The sequence below is a fragment of the Thalassophryne amazonica genome, chromosome 10 (genome assembly GCF_902500255.1).
Source record: "Thalassophryne amazonica chromosome 10, fThaAma1.1, whole genome shotgun sequence".
Lineage (NCBI taxonomy): Eukaryota > Metazoa > Chordata > Actinopteri > Batrachoidiformes > Batrachoididae > Thalassophryne > Thalassophryne amazonica.
In genome coordinates this window covers 19757232-19774758 of record NC_047112.1, presented here as the reverse complement: position 1 = coordinate 19774758, position 17527 = coordinate 19757232, and the positions used below count along the sequence as shown (strand labels likewise).

Here is a 17527-nt window from a genome sequence, read left to right as displayed (position 1 = left end):
TTTCGCTTCAAATCGTAGAAGCTTCCTCAGCTAAAATTCTTGCTCTGGTGGTCTGACTTCTGTCTTGACTCTTGTAGAGAAGAATAATCAAGAAGTCACAAAAGCTGGAGTTTTAAACCTAACCAGACCCCTCCTACTGAGAGGCAGACTGCTATAGGCTAGTGACTAAACAATAGCTCTAATTAGCACCTATTGTGCTCTAGTTAGCACCCTCCTAATGACAGGGCAGCTGTCCCTCTCCTGATGGCTCCCTTGACGACTCTGCTGATGACGTGAATGACTCATTACCATGAACAAAAGACTGAAACTGCTTTGATCTGAGTACCCCATTGTAAACAGGGGATAAAGCGTGTCTCAGACCCCCTCCCCGGTTAAGGCTGGGTTAATCAATCATGAAAGCAGTGTTAGATGTTCGTACATGTCACCTGGAATTTGCCAGACACCTGCCGCGAATGTGTGCAGATAGTTGTAGCAACAAGTGTACGAGGCATTCGTGACAGTGACGACATTACACAGTTTGCACACGATTCCTGCTTCATGCGCACTAAGTGTGCACACGATTCCTGCTTCATGCGCACTAAGTGTGCACTTCGTCCAAACTTTGCACTATGTGTGAAGGGGCCCTTAGATTCAAAACCATATTTCTTACAAGACCAGGGATCTTCTTCAGGTTTCAGGCTGGCACTGCCACCATTCACCTTTTGCTCACCAGTAGGGGCAGCAGCACATACAGCATCAAAAGAGCAGCATAGAGAATAAACCCAAACGAAGAAGCCAGCTGTTTTGGAGCCTGTTCGTACAGCATAAATTTCCATGTGCTGAAATTCATCTAGAATTTTTTTTTCAAATGTCTGACCTGTTACTGTTATGATTCATGTCCTTTGCCATGTAGTGGCACATCAGCCAGACATACATGTACAGTAGCATGGGAGTAAAAACGAGCGTTTAATAAATGCTTGGACTGAGTTTAATGTTGTGATTCCGCATGATTTTCACGCTAACCATTGAACATTTGCGAGAGTTTGAAGACGGGGACTCAGCAGCATGTCAACTTCACTCAGTTGTTCAACTGAGTGAAGTCAACTGTTCAACTGTCATGTTAAAAATAAGCCATTGACTGGTTCATAGTGCATTTAGGCAGATCAAGAGGTCAGAGAATTAATGTACTTATACTTTAAAACTGATTTCTGATTTAAATTGGTGAATTGTTCAGGAGAAGGTCCCCATGGCTGTACTAAGACACTACGGCCCTGTGGACTGACTAAAGCCCTGATCTCACTTTCACAGATAAGTGCCTTGTAGTTAAAGGTCACAGAGTACAAATCCACCATCCTGTTGATGCTGTTCGTCCCAACATCTGCAAATCCCAGACGTATAACTCGCCTGCAGTAGTTAGTCTAATGTTAGTTATTATGTGGATTTGTGGACCTCCCGCTCTGCTTCCTTCTTTTTTTTCTGTTTTCTCACTCATATACTCATATACTCGTATAGTCACAGTTTATCAGTGCAATGCAATGTTTGACTTTACAGTTCTACCCATTCTCCCTGCTCTGGTCCAGCATCGTAATTCCCATTCTTGGATCCTTCTACTCAAGTCCTTTTCTCACCAGCTCCTTTGACCCCATTTACTCTGCTTTCACACAGCTCAGGGAAAGTAGGCAAAGTCCTACTGTACTTACGCGGATACCTTTGGGACCTGGGTTACCCTGTGGCCCAGCTGAACCCTGCAACAAAGACAACATTCTGGTGAGGAGGATGCATTTGCACAGTTCACACAAGCACAGTGGTCATATTTCAGGTGGGATGGCAAACCTAAACAAATCGCTGTGCATTTGGACTGATAAGAGAGACACAATGGGTTTGACTGACACATGGATTAAAAAAATACATTCTGCTCATTACTGAAGCAGCAACTTTATATTTCCTGGATCATTTAATTGGCAGTGGATGTGGTTTAAACTTCCCAAACTACACAGATTACATACATGCATATTTGTGCATTTCACCATTAAGCCTATAGTCAGTGAAAATGACTGAAATAGAGACATACCTGACATAAACAGAATTATCAACTGAGACTACACATCTTGTTGTGCCACATCCACCACTGTATCTCACGTGCCTTTTATTGTTCAATAAAGTCTTATTTAATATTTATTTTATTATTTGCCTTAATTTTTTTAAGTATGGCAATATGGATCTGGGACATAGGATGAACGCTACAAAAATGGTAAGTTGATAGGACTAATATTTTGGGAGAAATTAGATATGTTAGGCAACAACGGTGAACAATGGACATTGAAATTAAATTCTGGACTCACACACCATTCCAGCAGGGGGCGGTAAATCATCTGTATATTAAAAGCCAAGTAGCATCTGTGTATGTGTGTGTGCATGCATGTGTGCGTGTGTATAACTTCAATCATGGACAAACTGGGGAGAGCTGGCATTTGCCATTTAGTATGTTTATGTATTTTGGGTCAAAGATGAATGCTGCCAAAATGGAACATTGACTGGACTAAGATTTTTGGAGAAATTACGGATATTACATAACAACAGTGAACAATGGACATTGATAATTGCATTCTGGACTCACATACCATTCCAAATCATTATAGAAACTTTGTATAATTTAATACCACCCTTGAAAAATGTCAGCTACCCATTTTATAAACATTGCCCAATGTAGAGCCCATGGATCCCCACGGGCAACAAACTAGTCATAACTTATACATTTACAGCTGTATTTTAATGGAATTTGATGGGGTGTTAGACTTTTGGTTTATCAACAAGTGATTACATTTTGGAGGTGATCCAGTTTTGTTTTGTTTTTTGCATCTTTTGTGTAATGCATCTACCAATGCATTACACAAAATGTGTGTCTATGTAATTTGTAATTTGGTGAAACAGCACCACTTGTACTAGAACACAGTTAAGGACAGACAATGGCTTGTTTCATTAAATGCTCAATCACCAAGTCAGAGATGTGCAGCAGACAGGCTCAAAGATGGATTCAGAATTCAGTGGGTTATTGGTTCCATTAATCAATCAATCAATCAATCAATCAATCAATCAATCAATCAATCAATCAATCAATTTTATTTATGTAGCACCAAATCACAACAAACAGTTGCCCCAAGGCGCTTTATATTGTAAGGCAAGGCCATATAATAATTACGTAAAAACCCCAACGGTCAAAACGACCCCCTGTGAGCAAGCACTTGGCGACAGTGGGAAGGAAAAACTCCCTTTTAACAGGAAGAAACCTCCAGCAGAACCAGGCTCAGGGAGGGGCAGTCTTCTGCTGGGACTGGTTGGGGCTGAGGGAGAGAACCAGGAAAAAGACATGCTGTGGAGGGGAGCAGAGATCAATCACTAATGATTAAATGCAGAGTGGTGCATACAGAGCAAAAAGAGAAAGAAACACTCAGTGCATCATGGGAACCCCCCAGCAGTCTAAGTCTATAGCAGGATAACTAAGGGATGGTTCAGGGTCACCTGATCCAGCCCTAACTATAAGCTTTAGCAAAAAGGAAAGTTTTAAGCCTAATCTTAAAAGTAGAGAGGGTGTCTGTCTCCCTGATCTGAATTGGGAGCTGGTTCCACAGGAGAGGAGCCTGAAAGCTGAAGGCTCTGCCTCCCATTCTACTCTTACAAACCCTAGGAACTACAAGTAAGCCTCCAGTCTGAGAGCGAAGCGCTCTATTGGGGTGATATGGTACTATGAGGTCCCTAAGATAAGATGGGACCTGATTATTCAAAACCTTATAAGTAAGAAGAAGAATTTTAAATTCTATTCTAGAATTAACAGGAAGCCAATGAAGAGAGGCCAATATGCGTGAGATATGCTCTCTCCTTCTAGTCCCTGTTAGTACTCTAGCTGCAGCATTTTGAATTAACTGAAGGCTTTTCAGGGAACTTTTAGGACAACCTGATAATAATGAATTACAATAGTCCAGCCTAGAGGAAATAAATGCATGAATTAGTTTTTCAGCATCACTCTGAGACAAGACCTTTCTAATTTTAGAGATATTGCGTAAATGCAAAAAAGCAGTCCCTACATATTTGTTTAATATGCGCTTTGAATGACATATCCTGATCAAAAATGACTCCAAGATTTCTCACAGTATTACTAGAGGTCAGGGTAATGCCATCCAGAGTAAGGATCTGGTTAGACACCATGTTTCTAAGATTTGTGGGGCCAAGTACAATAACTTCAGTTTTATCTGAGTTTAAAAGCAGGAAATTAGAGGTCATCCATGTCTTTATGTCTGTAAGACATTCCTGCAGTTTAGCTAATTGGTGTGTGTCCTCTGGCTTCATGGATAGATAAAGCTGGGTATCATCTGCGTAACAATGAAAATTTAAACAATGCCGTCTAATAATACTGCCTAAGGGAAGCATGTATAAAGTGAATAAAATTGGTCCTAGCACAGAACCTTGTGGAACTCCATAATTAACCTTAGTCTGTGAAGAAGATTCCCCATTTACATGAACAAATTGTAATCTATTAGATAAATATGATTCAAACCACCGCAGCGCAGTGCCTTTAATACCTATGGCATGCTCTAATCTCTGTAATAAAATTTTATGGTCAACAGTATCAAAAGCAGCACTGAGGTCTAACAGAACAAGCACAGAGATGAGTTCACTGTCTGAGGCCATAAGAAGATCATTTGTAACCTTCACTAATGCTGTTTCTGTACTATGATGAATTCTAAAACCTGACTGAAACTCTTCAAATAGACCATTCCTCTGCAGATGATCAGTTAGCTGGTTTACAACTACCCTTTCAAGAATTTTGAGAGAAAAGGAAGGTTGGAGATTGGCCTATAATTAGCTAAGATAGCTGGGTCAAGTGATGGCTTTTTAAGTAATGGTTTAATTACTGCCACCTTAAAAGCCTGTGGTACATAGCCAACTAATAAAGATAAATTGATCATATTTAAGATCAAAGCATTAAATAATGGTAGGGCTTCCTTGAGCAGCCTGGTAGGAATGGGGTCTAATAGACATGTTGATGGTTTGGATGAAGTAACTAATGAAAATAACTCAGACAGAACAATCTGAGAGAAAGAGTCTAACCAAATACCGGCATCACTGAAAGCAGCCAAAGATAACGATACGTCTTTGGGATGGTTATGAGTAATTTTTTCTCTAATAGTTAAAATTTTATTAGCAAAGAAAGTCATGAAGTCATTACTAGTTAAAGTTAAAGGAATACTCGGCTCAATAGAGCTCTGACTCTTTGTCAGCCTGGCTACAGTGCTGAAAAGAAACCTGGGGTTGTTCTTATTTTCTTCAATTAGTGATGAGTAGTAAGATGTCCTAGCTTTAAGGAGGGCTTTTTTATAGAGCAACAGACTCTTTTTCCAGGCTAAGTGAAGATCTTCTAAATTAGTGAGATGCCATTTCCTCTCCAACTTACGGGTTATCTGCTTTAAGCTGCGAGTTTGTGAGTTATACCACGGAGTCAGGCACTTCTGATTTAAAGCTCTCTTTTTCAGAGGAGCTACAGCATCCAAAGTTGTCCTCAATGAGGATGTAAAACTACTGACGAGATACTCTATCTCACTTACAGAGTTTAGGTAGCTACTCTGCACTGTGTTGGTATATGGCATTAGAGAACATAAAGAAGGAATCATATCCTTAAACCAAGTTACAGCGCTTTCTGAAAGACTTCTAGTGTAATGAAACTTATTCCCCACTGCTGGGTAGTCCATCAGAGTAAATGTAAATGTTATTAAGAAATGATCAGACAGAAGGGAGTTTTCAGGGAATACTGTTAAGTCTTTAATTTCCATACCATAAGTCAGAACAAGATCTAAGATATGATTAAAGTGGTGGGTGGACTCATTTACATTTTGAGCAAAGCCAGTTGAATCTAATAATAGATTAAATGCAGTGTTGAGGCTGTCATTCTCAGCATCTGTGTGGATGTTAAAATCGCCCACTATAATTATCTTATCTGAGCTAAGCACTAAGTCAGACAAAAGGTCTGAAAATTCACAGACAAACTCACAGTAACGACCAGGTGGACGATAGATAATAACAAATAAAACTGGTTTTTGGGACTTCCAATTTGGATGGACAAGACTAAGAGTCAAGCTTTCAAATGAATTAAAGCTCTGTCTGGGTTTTTGATTAATTAATAAGCTGGAATGGAAGATTGCTGCTAATCCTCCGCCTCGGCCCCTGCTACGAGCATTCTGGCAGTTAGTGTGACTCGGGGGTGTTGACTCATTTAAACTAACATATTCATCCTGCTGTAACCAGGTTTCTGTAAGGCAGAATAAATCAATATGTTGATCAATTATTATATCACTTACTAACAGGGACTTAGAAGAGAGAGACCTAATGTTTAATAGACCACATTTAACTGTTTTAGTCTGTGGTGCAGTTGAAGGTGCTATATTTTTTCTTTTTGAATTTTTATGCTTAAATAGATTTTTGCTGGTTATTGGTGGTCTGGGAGCAGGCACCGTCTCTACGGGGATGGGGTAATGAGGGGATGGCAGGGGGAGAGAAGCTGCAGAGAGGTGTGTAAGACTACAACTCTGCTTCCTGGTCCCAACCCTGGATAGTCACGGTTTGGAGGATTTAAGAAAATTGGCCAGATTTCTAGAAATGAGAGCTGCTCCATCCAAAGGGGGATGGATGCCGTCTCTCCTAACAAGACCAGGTTTCAATTCAAGGAGAACATGCGGCTAAACATGTCACTCCCGGTCCGATTGGGGAGGGGACCAGAGAAAACTACAGATTCTGACATTGTTTTTGCAAAGTTACACACTGATTCAATGTTCATTTTAGTGACCTCCGATTGGCGTAACTGGGTGTCATTACTGCCGACGTGAATTACAATCTTACCAAATTTACGCTTAGCCTTAGCCAGCAGTTTCAAATTTCCTTCAGTGTCGCCTGCTCTGGCCCCCGGAAGACAATTGACTATGGTTGCTGGTGTCACTAACTTCACATTTCTCAAAACAGAATCGTCAATAACCAGAGTTTGATCCTCGGCGGGTGTGTCGTCGAGTGGGGAAAAACGGTTAGAAATGTGAACGGGTTGGCGGTGTACACGGGGCTTCTGTTTAGAACTACGCTTCCTCCTCACAGTCACCCAGTCGGCCTGCTTTCCCGGCTGCTCGGGATCTGCCAGAGGGAAACTAACGGCGGCTAAGCTACCTTGGTCCATACCGACTACAGGGACCTGGCTAGCTGTAGAATTTTCCACGGTGCGGAGCCTTGTCTCCAATTCGCCCAGCCTGGCCTCCAAAGCTACGAATAAGCTACACTTATTACAAGTACCATTACTGCTAAAGGAGGCCGAGGAATAACTAAACATTTCACACCCAGAGCAGAAAAGTGCGGGAGAGACAGGAGAAGCCGCCATGCTAAACCGGCTAAGAGCTAGTAGCTGCACTAAGCTAGTGGATTCCTAAAAACACACAAAGTGAATAATGTGTAAATAATTTAGAGGTGATTCAGCAGAGGGAGTGCTTTAGTTAAGGCACGTGAAGATTACACTGTGAAACAAATCGTTATCTAGTTAACTAGATCAATCTAACTGCGCAGATTAAACAGCTAACAGATACAGAAAAACACCGCTGTGCTCCGGAACAGGAAGTGATACAATACCGCAGTGAGAGCCAACCACCAGTAGAGGCAAGCAAGAGCTGTCAAAAATGTAATAATATCTTACCTAAAACACACACACTAATTAATAGTTAAATGACTGCAAATATCTGACACAAATTTGATTGGGCACAGATGCACAGAACTGCTGTACTTTACTACATTACAACGGTATTTAAATGTATTTCATGGTGTCAGAATCTCAGTACAGAAATAGAGAATTTAAGATGATGGATGAAGGAAATAAAAGCTTTTTTTTTTCTTTTTTTGTGATTTTTCACTGCACCTGCCTGCCAGGGTAACCTGCAGTCCCATCTTCCCCCAGAGGTCCTGGTATGCCCTGCAGTGCAGAAAGAGACATACACATGCACACACACAGTGAGTTAGGAGATTAAATGGCTGGATAAGGTGAAACAGGGGAAATTCAGTCCTCTACCAACCTGCCAAGTCAGGAATAAAACAAGCACTGTTCACGTCCCCAACCTCCAACGACATGACTCTGTCTCTTAAAGAGAACGCCACCAAATTTGCAAGTGAACATCAGTACATCAGTTTACTGGACACAGGGAGGACTAGTCAACATGTACACAGCTGACCTCAATGACTCTCTGACCTGGTTGCCAGGTCTGAGAAAATAAACCAAGTCACGTAGCAAGGGTTATCTTATCATTATCACACCTTCGTTTTGTCGGAAAGCCTACATCAGGAACACAATTAGACGAAAGGCATGGTGTCAAACAGGGGTGTTCAAATCATTCCAGAAAGGGCCGAGAGGGTGCAGGTTTTCTTTGCAACCACCCACTCCACCAGGTGATTTCACTGATTAACTGATTCCATCTGCTCAAAATAATGTTAGTCAGTGAAATCACCTGGTGGAGTGGGTGGTTGCAAAGAAAACCTGCACCCTCTCTACCTATTCTGGAATGAGATAATACCCCTGGTGTAAAAACTGGCAGCTCTCTGCTGATAGCTAGCTAGCTTAATGTCTCTTAGCAAAGGTTCTTGGAGAACATCTAGTAAGCTAGTCAAAGATGACATTTCACATCGGTTTTTGGGACGATAGTTCTTTCCCCTGCTTTCTGGTGTGAAGATAACATTATTACAGTGAGGTATGAAGCTCGTCGTTATGTTAATAAGAAGTTACCCTTTTTCCACTGGTAATTTAGTTAGTGTTGGCTTGATCACTTTGATAAATTAGGAGAGACTGGTTACGGTAGGGGATGTGAAGAAGACCCAGCTGGTAATGGGGGAAAACAAACAATGGGGATACTAATTAAAAATAATTAATACCCTGTAAAGTGAAGTGGGGGTGTTTAGAGGTTGTTGGTATAAGTTGTCCCAGATATACTCATTTATGATGTCCAGTTCAAATTTGGTGCAAATCACAACAATGCTGTAAAAGCAATCATGTACCCAAGAAAGTATGACTGACACATCTATGTAAGCACAGACACGTGCACCCACAGACAGACTGATAGACAGAGTGCAATTGTAAACACAGCTGATGAGGCTGCTTCGGCTTTCTTCCATCTCCTACCGATCCCTACAGGTGAACTTCTAATCAGCCAGGTTTCCCAACTAGTCCACTGGCCCTGTTTTGGCTGAGGGGCTGCTCTCAGACATCTCTCTGCTTCCTCTTGCTGTTGAAGCTCAGCAACGTCCAGTTTTCTTCTTGGGGTAGATGCTGGCCTATCCCACGTGGGTCAAATTATCCATCACCCAAACCCACCTCTTCCCTGTTGTGCCTGTCCCACAATGTCTCTCTGCCTGAGAGCAGACTTTGTTTGCTGTACAGTGCTGGCCAGGGTTCCCTTCCTCCCCTTTGCCTGTCTGGGAGCAGTCGCACATATTGTAATATCTTGAAGCTCTGTTAGAATCATGTCCAGCCTCGTTTTGGTACATTTATATTCCTATGTAAGGCTTGAGCCAGACACTGCCAGAGCAGCCTGTCCGTACAAGCCGATGTTGATGAGACACCATGGGAGAACTAAACACTTCTTGATAAAATAACTGACTGTCCTCTCAGGCTTTTTCATTTTGGAGCTGAGGACCTTATAGACCTTTAGAGGCCACATCAGACTGGGGAACAATCTGAACTGCAAGCACCACAGCTTCAGCTCGTCAGGAAGTCAGGTCTTATCTATACTAGAAAGCCCTTTGATAGTTTCTTGCCTTAATTGGTCTTTCTGGTCTGAGTTTTTGAGACTTGCATTATACTACTGTTTCCTCTGACGGTGGGTTTGTTCCTGGATTTTTTGGGTTTCTTCATCATCTTTGTCCATGCATTGTCCAGCTTTCCAGCGGATACTTTGTACATACTGCGGTTGAGATCACGGTGGTGATACCTTCCATGTCAGCAGGATAGTCAGATTTTTAAAATACCAGTAAATAGCAGTAGGAGAAACCGGGGCACGGTGAATCACAGGGCACAGTGAATCAGTAGCTATATTTGCAAAACTACATATATATTTGCAGCAATTATGCCATATTTTTATGCATAAAGACATCCCCCTTATAAATTAGTGTTTTGTTTTTGGATACATTAAGGGTAAAAAAAAAATAGTGTTTTGTTTTTGGATACATTAAGGGTAAAACTAAGTGGTAAGTGAAGTCAGTTTTTTTCCTATCAAAAGTAGATTTTGTAGACGTCAGTGTCTTTGTATTTATTTCTCACAACAGAGGAAAGGTGGCCCAAAAAATTGTTATTAGTTAGAAGACTACCCCATCCAGCTGATGAGCATGTGTTATGTCTTCTCCAGACTATCAGCTATTTGATAACATGACTCATGTGTGTCACATGCACCCGGGGCACAGTCAGTGAGTCTAGAAAGTGATTTACTAAGCCCCAGTATCAAGTGGATGACAAATATTACTTGTTGAAGCTTATGCATTTATTTTTCCATGAATTATTTCTATAATTTGTGTATATAAACAAAAGTTTTCACATCTGAACAGAAATTATGACAGTTATATTTCTAATAGTTTCTAAAGAACTTATATCACTATATCAGACACTCACACATTACATAGCTGGTTTGCTGGATTATAGTTTGTATATGCATCAGCATATATTTAAACATTTTGAAGAAATCGTGAGAATCATGCGTTTTTTCCATTATATTCTAAGTTGATCACTGTGCCCCGTGAATTAGTGTCCAGGGCACAGTGAATCAAAAATTTTAAAATCGATTTTAAACATGTAAATTACACCTGGGGAAACATAAATAACACAGCCTTATAAACAATAACTTGCTATATTAAATCCACAATAGAATTGTTGGGAAAGTGTAGTGACACAGACCCACAACAGGGGGCGCAAATGAACGGTCAATAGATGAGCCAAAATATAACAATTTAATGTTGTGAATGTGCACAACAAACATACAGACAATCACAGAATATCATAACAGTCAATACACAGAGGTGACGTGTGGGCAGGCTCGAGGATAGAAGACGTCTGTCCTGAGAAGAGCCGGAACCACACGATTTCCGCCGCCCCAGAACCTGGTGAATACTGGAGCCGCCAAGTCCCGAATTCCCAGGTGATCACCGTCCCCGACTGTTGGATCTGGTACTGCTGGCGAAGAACAAAGACAGTCAAGTGTGGGTGTGTGTACACCCAGCAACAACGGTGGGAATGCCACCTCCACCTCTCACTCAACACGTTGCAGTGGTCTCAGAGGAAAAGGAGCGCCGTCATGCACAGCCTCCACCAAAACGACCGGTTCTCCTGCAAACACTCACAATCACAGATTTATAAATCTCAAAAAAAGGCTGAGAGTAGTACCTCCTATGAAGTATGATATCTCGGCAACGAGGTGGAGATGACGTTTGGTCTTTATGGAGTGAGATGATGTTGAGTAGATGGGTGACAGCTGTCAAGAGGTAATGAGCGACAGCTGTCACCCCCGGCTGTGTCCATGGCGGCAGCGCCCTCTCGTGCCTGAAGCCCGCACTTCAGGCAGGGCGCCCTCTGGTGGTGGGCCAGCAGTACCTCCTCTTCTGGCGGCCCACACAACAGGACCCCCCCCTCAACGGGTGCCTCCTGGCGCCCGACCAGGTTTGTCGGGGTGTCGGCGGTAGAAGTCAGCCAGGAGGGCTGGATCCAGGATGAAGCTCCTCTTCACCCAGGAGCGTTCTTCGGGTCCATACCCCTCCCAGTCCACCAAGTACTGGAACCCCCGACCCATCTGTCGGACGTCCAGGAGCCGGCGCACCGTCCAAGCCGACTCCCCGTCGATGATCCGAGCAGGAGGCGGCGCCAGTCCGGGAGCACAGAGGGGTGAGGTGTGGTGAGGTTTGATGCGGGACATGTGGAAAACCGGATGGATCCGCAGTGAAGCCGGGAGTTGGAGCTTCACTGCGGCAGGACTGAGGACTTTGAGGATCCTGAAGGGGCCAATGTACCTGTCCTGAAGTTTTGGGGAGTCCACCTGGAGGGGGATGTCCTTCGTGGAAAGCCACACCTCCTGCCCGGGCTGGTAAGCAGGGGCCGGGGATCGCCGGCGGTCTGCATGGGTCTTCGCCCTCGTCCGGGCCTTCAACAAGGCAGAACGGGCGGAGCGCCACATCCGACGGCACTTCCGCAGGTGGGCCTGGACCGAGGGCACACCGACCTCTCCCTCCACCACGGGAAACAACGGGGGCTGATACCCCAAACACACCTCAAATGGGGAGAGTCCGGTGGCAGAAGACACCTGGCTGTTATGCGCATACTCGATCCAGGCCAGATGGTTACTCCAGGCCGTCGGGTGTGCGGATGTGACGCAGCGGAGGGTCTGTTCCAAGTCCTGGTTGGCCCGCTCTGCCTGTCCGTTCGTCTGTAGATGGTACCCGGACGAGAGGCTCACGGTGGCCCCCAGTTCCCTGCAGAAGCTCTTCCAGACATGTGAGGAGAACTGGGGACCACGATCAGAGACGATGTCGGAGGGTATCCCATGCAGACGGACGACGTGGTGGACCAGGAGGTCTGCTGTCTCCTGGGCTGTCGGGAGCTTCGGGAGGGCCACGAAGTGGGCCGCCTTGGAGAATCGGTCCACTATCGTGAAGATGGTGGTGTTGCCCTCGGACGGCGGGAGGCCCGTGACGAAATCCAGGCCGATGTGGGACCAGGGGCGATGAGGCACCGGCAGCGGCTGGAGGAGCCCTTGGGCCTTCTTATGTACTGCCTTGCCCCTGGCACAGGTGGTGCAGGCCTGGATATATTCCCGGACGTCGGCCTCCATAGACGCCCACCAGAAGCGCTGCCGGACAACTGCCACGGTCCTTCGCACCCCTGGATGACAGGAGAGCTTGGAACCGTGACAGAAGTCCAAGACTGCAGCTCTGGCCTCTGGTGGGACGTACTGACGGTTCTTCGGACCGGTTCCAGGGTCCGGGCTCCGTGCCAGGGCCTCCTGGACGGTCTTCTCCACGTCCCAGGTGAGGATGGCCACGATAGTGGACTCCGGAATGATGGGCTCCGGTGGATCCGACAGCTCTGTTTTGACTTCGTCTTCGTGTACCCAGGACAAGGCATCCGATCTCTGGTTCTTGGTCCCGGGGCGATAGGTGATCCGGAAGTCGAAACGCCCGAAGAACAGTGACCAGCGGGCTTGCCTGGGGTTCAGCCGCTTGGCGGTCCTGATATACTCCAGGTTCTGATGGTCAGTGAAAACCGTGAATGGCACAGACGCTCCCTCCAACAGGTGTCTCCACTCCTCAAGAGCCTCTTTCACCGCAAGGAGTTCTCGATTGCCGACGTCATAGTTCCGTTCAGCCGGGGTCAACCTGCGGGAAAAGTAGGCACACGGGTGAAGAACCTTATCGGTCTCTCCGCTCTGGGACAGCACGTCTCCTATCCCTGAGTCAGAGGCGTCCACTTCAACCATGAACTGGCGGCTAGGGTCGGGCTGCACCAAAACTGGCGCAGTAGAGAACCGTCGTTTCAACTCCTTGAACGCGGCTTCGCACCGATCCAACCAGGTGAAGGGGACTTTTGGAGAGGTCAGGGCTGTCAGGGGGATAACTACCTGACTGTAGCCCTTAATGAACCTCCTATAGAAATTAGCAAAGCCGAGGAACTGTTGCAGCTTCCTACGGCTTGGTGGTTGGGGCCAATCTCTCACCGCCACAACCTTGGCCGGATCAGGGGCGATGTAGTTGGAGGAGATTATAAACCCCAGGAAGGACAAAGACGCGCGGTGAAACTCGCACTTCTCGCCCTTCACAAACAGTCGGTTCCCTAACAACCGCTGCAGGACCTGACATACATGCTGGACATGGGTCTCAGGATCCGGAGAAAAGATGAGAATATCGTCCAGATATACGAAGACGAATTGGTGCAGGAAGTCCCGCAAGACATCGTTAACCAAGGCTTGGAACGTCGCGGGGGCGTTGGTGAGGCCGAACGGCATGACCAGGTACTCAAAGTGACCTAACAGGGTGTTAAATGCCGTCTTCCATTCGTCTCCCTTCCGGATCCGAACCAGGTGATACGCATTCCTAAGATCCAGCTTAGTAAAGATTTTGGCTCCATGCAGGGGGGTGAACACGGAATCTAACAATGGCAACGGGTATCGGTTGCGAACCGTAATCTCATTCAGCCCCCTGTAATCAATACATGGACGAAGTCCGCCATCTTTCTTGCCCACAAAAAAGAAACCTGCCCCCATCGGGGAGGTGGAGTTCCGGATCAGCCCGGCAGCTAATGAGTCCCGGATGTAGGTCTCCATTGATTCGCGCTCAGGTCGTGAGAGGTTGTACAGCCTGCTGGACGGGAACTCAGTGCCTGGAACCAAATCAATGGCACAATCGTACGGACGGTGCGGGGGAAGGGTGAGTGCCAGATCCTTGCTGAAGACGTCAGGAAGATCGTGGTACTCAACCGGCACTGCCGTCAGATTGGGAGGGACTTTGACCTCCTCCTTAGCCTGTGAACCGGGAGGAACCGAGGATCCTAAACACCCCCGATGGCAGGTTTCGCTCCACTGAACCACCACCCCAGACGGCCAATCAATCCGGGGATTGTGCTTCAACATCCATGGGATGCCCAAAATCACGCGGGAGGTAGAAGGAGTCACAAAAAACTCAATCTCCTCCCGATGGTTTCCAGACACTACCAGAGTTACTGGTTGTGTCTTGTGTGTGAGTAAAGGGAGGAGGGTGCCATCTAGTGCCCGCACCTGCAATGGCGAAGGAAGCGCCACCAGAGGGAGCCCTACCTCCCTTGCCCATCTGCTGTCTAGCAGATTCCCTTCTGACCCCGTGTCCACCAGTGCTCGGGCTTGAAGGGTTAAATCCCCGCTCAGGATTGTGACTGGGAGTCGTGTGGCAATTTGTGTGTGTCTCACTTGAATGGTTTGACCCCTCCTTAGCCCAGTCTCTAAGGGCGGTTGTTGTCGTTTTGGCCGTTTGGGGCAGTTTCTCTGTGTGTGCTCAGTTGAGCTGCAGAGAAAACACTCTCCACGGATCAGCCTCCCCATTTTGGCCCTGTGCGTTTCCCTAACAACGTCAGCAGGGGGAGCTGTTGCCCCACAAAGCGCTGCGGCTGTGGAGCGTGGGGAGGGCGGCGCCTTATTGAACCCGGAAGGGAGAGGGGCGGCGCGTATCCGGTCACGTCCTTCGCCTCGCTCCCGACGGCGTTCCTCCAACCGATTGTCTAACCGTATAACGAGATCGATAAGCCCATCTAAATCCCGCAGTTCCTCCTTAGCTACCAGCTGCTCCTTCAGAACCAACGACAGTCCGTTTACGAAGGCGGCGCGGAGCGCAACGTTATTCCAGCCGGACCTCGCAGTCGCGATGCGGAAGTTGACTGCATAAGCGGCTGCGCTCTCGCGTCCCTGTCTCATTGACAGCAGCACAGTTGAAGCGGTCTCTCCTCTGTTAGGGTGATCAAACACTGTTCTGAACTCCCCCACAAACCCAGTGTATGCTGATAACAACCGTGAGTTCTGTTCCCAGAGCGCCGTAGCCCAGGCGCATGCTTTACCCCGAAGCAGAGCAATCACATAAGCTATTTTACTAGCATCTGACGCGTACATGACGGGACGTTGTGCGAAGACGAGCGAACACTGCATAAGAAAGTCCGCGCACGTCTCCACACAACCTCCGTACGGCTCAGGAGGGCTTATGTATGCTTCAGGAGATGGTGGGAGGGGTTGTTGAACCACCACTGGAACGTTTCTATCCTGCACAGGGTCGGCAGGAGGACGAGCCGCAGCAGCGCCCTGAGCGCTCGCCGCCATCTGTGCGGAGAGAGCCTCCACCCTGCGGTTCAGGAGGATGTTTTGCTCAGTCATTTGATCCAACCGAGCCGTAAAGGCGGTGAGAATGTGCTGCAGCTCACCAATCACGTCTCCTGCAGACGCCTGCGCTCCCTGCTCTCCCATTGGTCGTTCAACAGCCGGGTGACGCCCCTCGGAGTCCATGACGCTGGCCGAGATATCCTGTTGGGAAAGTGTAGTGACACGGACCCACAACAGGGGGCGCAAATGAACGGTCAATAGATGAGCCAAAATATAACAATTTAATGTTGTGAATGTGCACAACGAACATACAGACAATCACAGAATATCATAACAGTCAATACACAGAGGTGACGTGTGGGCAGGCTCGAGGATAGAAGACGTCTGTCCTGAGAAGAGCCGGAACCACACGATTTCCGCCGCCCCAGAACCTGGTGAATACTGGAGCCGCCAAGTCCCGAATTCCCAGGTGATCACCGTCCCCGACTGTCGGATCTGGTACTGCTGGTGAAGAACAAAGACAGTCAAGTGTGGGTGTGTTTACACCCAGTAACAACAACGGTGGGAATGCCACCTCCACCTCTCACTCAACACGTTGCAGTGGTCTCAGAGGAAAAGGAGCGCCGTAATGCAGAGCCTCCACCAAAACGACCGGTTCTCCTGCAAACACTCACAATCACAGATTTATAAATCTCAAAAAAAGGCTGAGAGTAGTACCTCCTATGAAGTATGATATCTCGGCAACGAGGTGGAGATGACGTCTGGTCTTTATGGAGTGAGATGATGTTGAGTAGATGGGTGACAGCTGTCAAGAGGTAATGAGCGACAGCTGTCACCCCCGGCTGTGTCCATGGCGGCAGCGCCCTCTCGTGCCTGAAGCCCGCACTTCAGGCAGGGCGCCCTCTGGTGGTGGGCCAGCAGTACCTCCTCTTCTGGCGGCCCACACAACAAGAATGACCTAAACCTATGCATGTGTTTATGCTGCCACATAACACAAAACATCCACTGTGCTCCTACATTTTAAACAGGAACACAGGATAACTTAATATTTTTTAGATGACTGAGGACTAAACTTATGGTTTGAAGTGAAGACAATGCCACAAGTGGATTACATATTTTTTTTTCCTTTGCAGTCAAATCAGCTGCAGGGACGTAAAGGAGCCTGACGCTGAAGTAAATTACAGAGATTTATGGCTCATGAAAGGTTTTCTTAAATCTCTCTTTCTGCATGCACATGGAAGGACCTGTGTTACTGGGTGTGGTAATTGTTAGCATTTTAGGAGGTAAGGAGTTTTTCCGCTGCGTAGAGGAAGATAAGAGAATAAAAGAAACCACTTCCTTGATTGGACAGCTGAGGGACTGATGTGAGAGGTGAAGCACAAGATGCAGCGTGTGTTTGGTACACATGTGTTTTGTGTACTTGTGTGCACAGGCATTTTGTTGTTTCTCTTCCTCTAAACTGAAAACAGTCCAAACACAGCAAATATGTTTTCCAACACAAAAATGTTCCTCCATCTTAAAGAAAAAAAAAAATGGTGCTGCCTATTTTGTTTATTCCAGTGAAATGAAAAATCTGAAAATCCAACTACTTGATGAAACTGTTGGGAAAAAAAATTATCTGTAAGATATCACTTTAAAAAATATAAAACATAATTAAATTGCATTGT

The 17527-nt window shown here is 46.1% G+C and overlaps 1 protein-coding gene across 1 annotated transcript in view; it reads right to left on the bottom strand.

Moving 5' to 3' along the window:
* LOC117519456 (collagen alpha-1(XXIV) chain) overlaps positions 1-17527 on the bottom strand; it is a 240449-nt gene that overhangs the window by 147467 nt on the left and 75455 nt on the right. Inside the window, 2 exon segments of the mRNA XM_034180800.1 lie at positions 1680-1724; positions 7919-7972. Of these exon segments, the coding sequence (XP_034036691.1) occupies positions 1680-1724; positions 7919-7972 (99 nt within the window).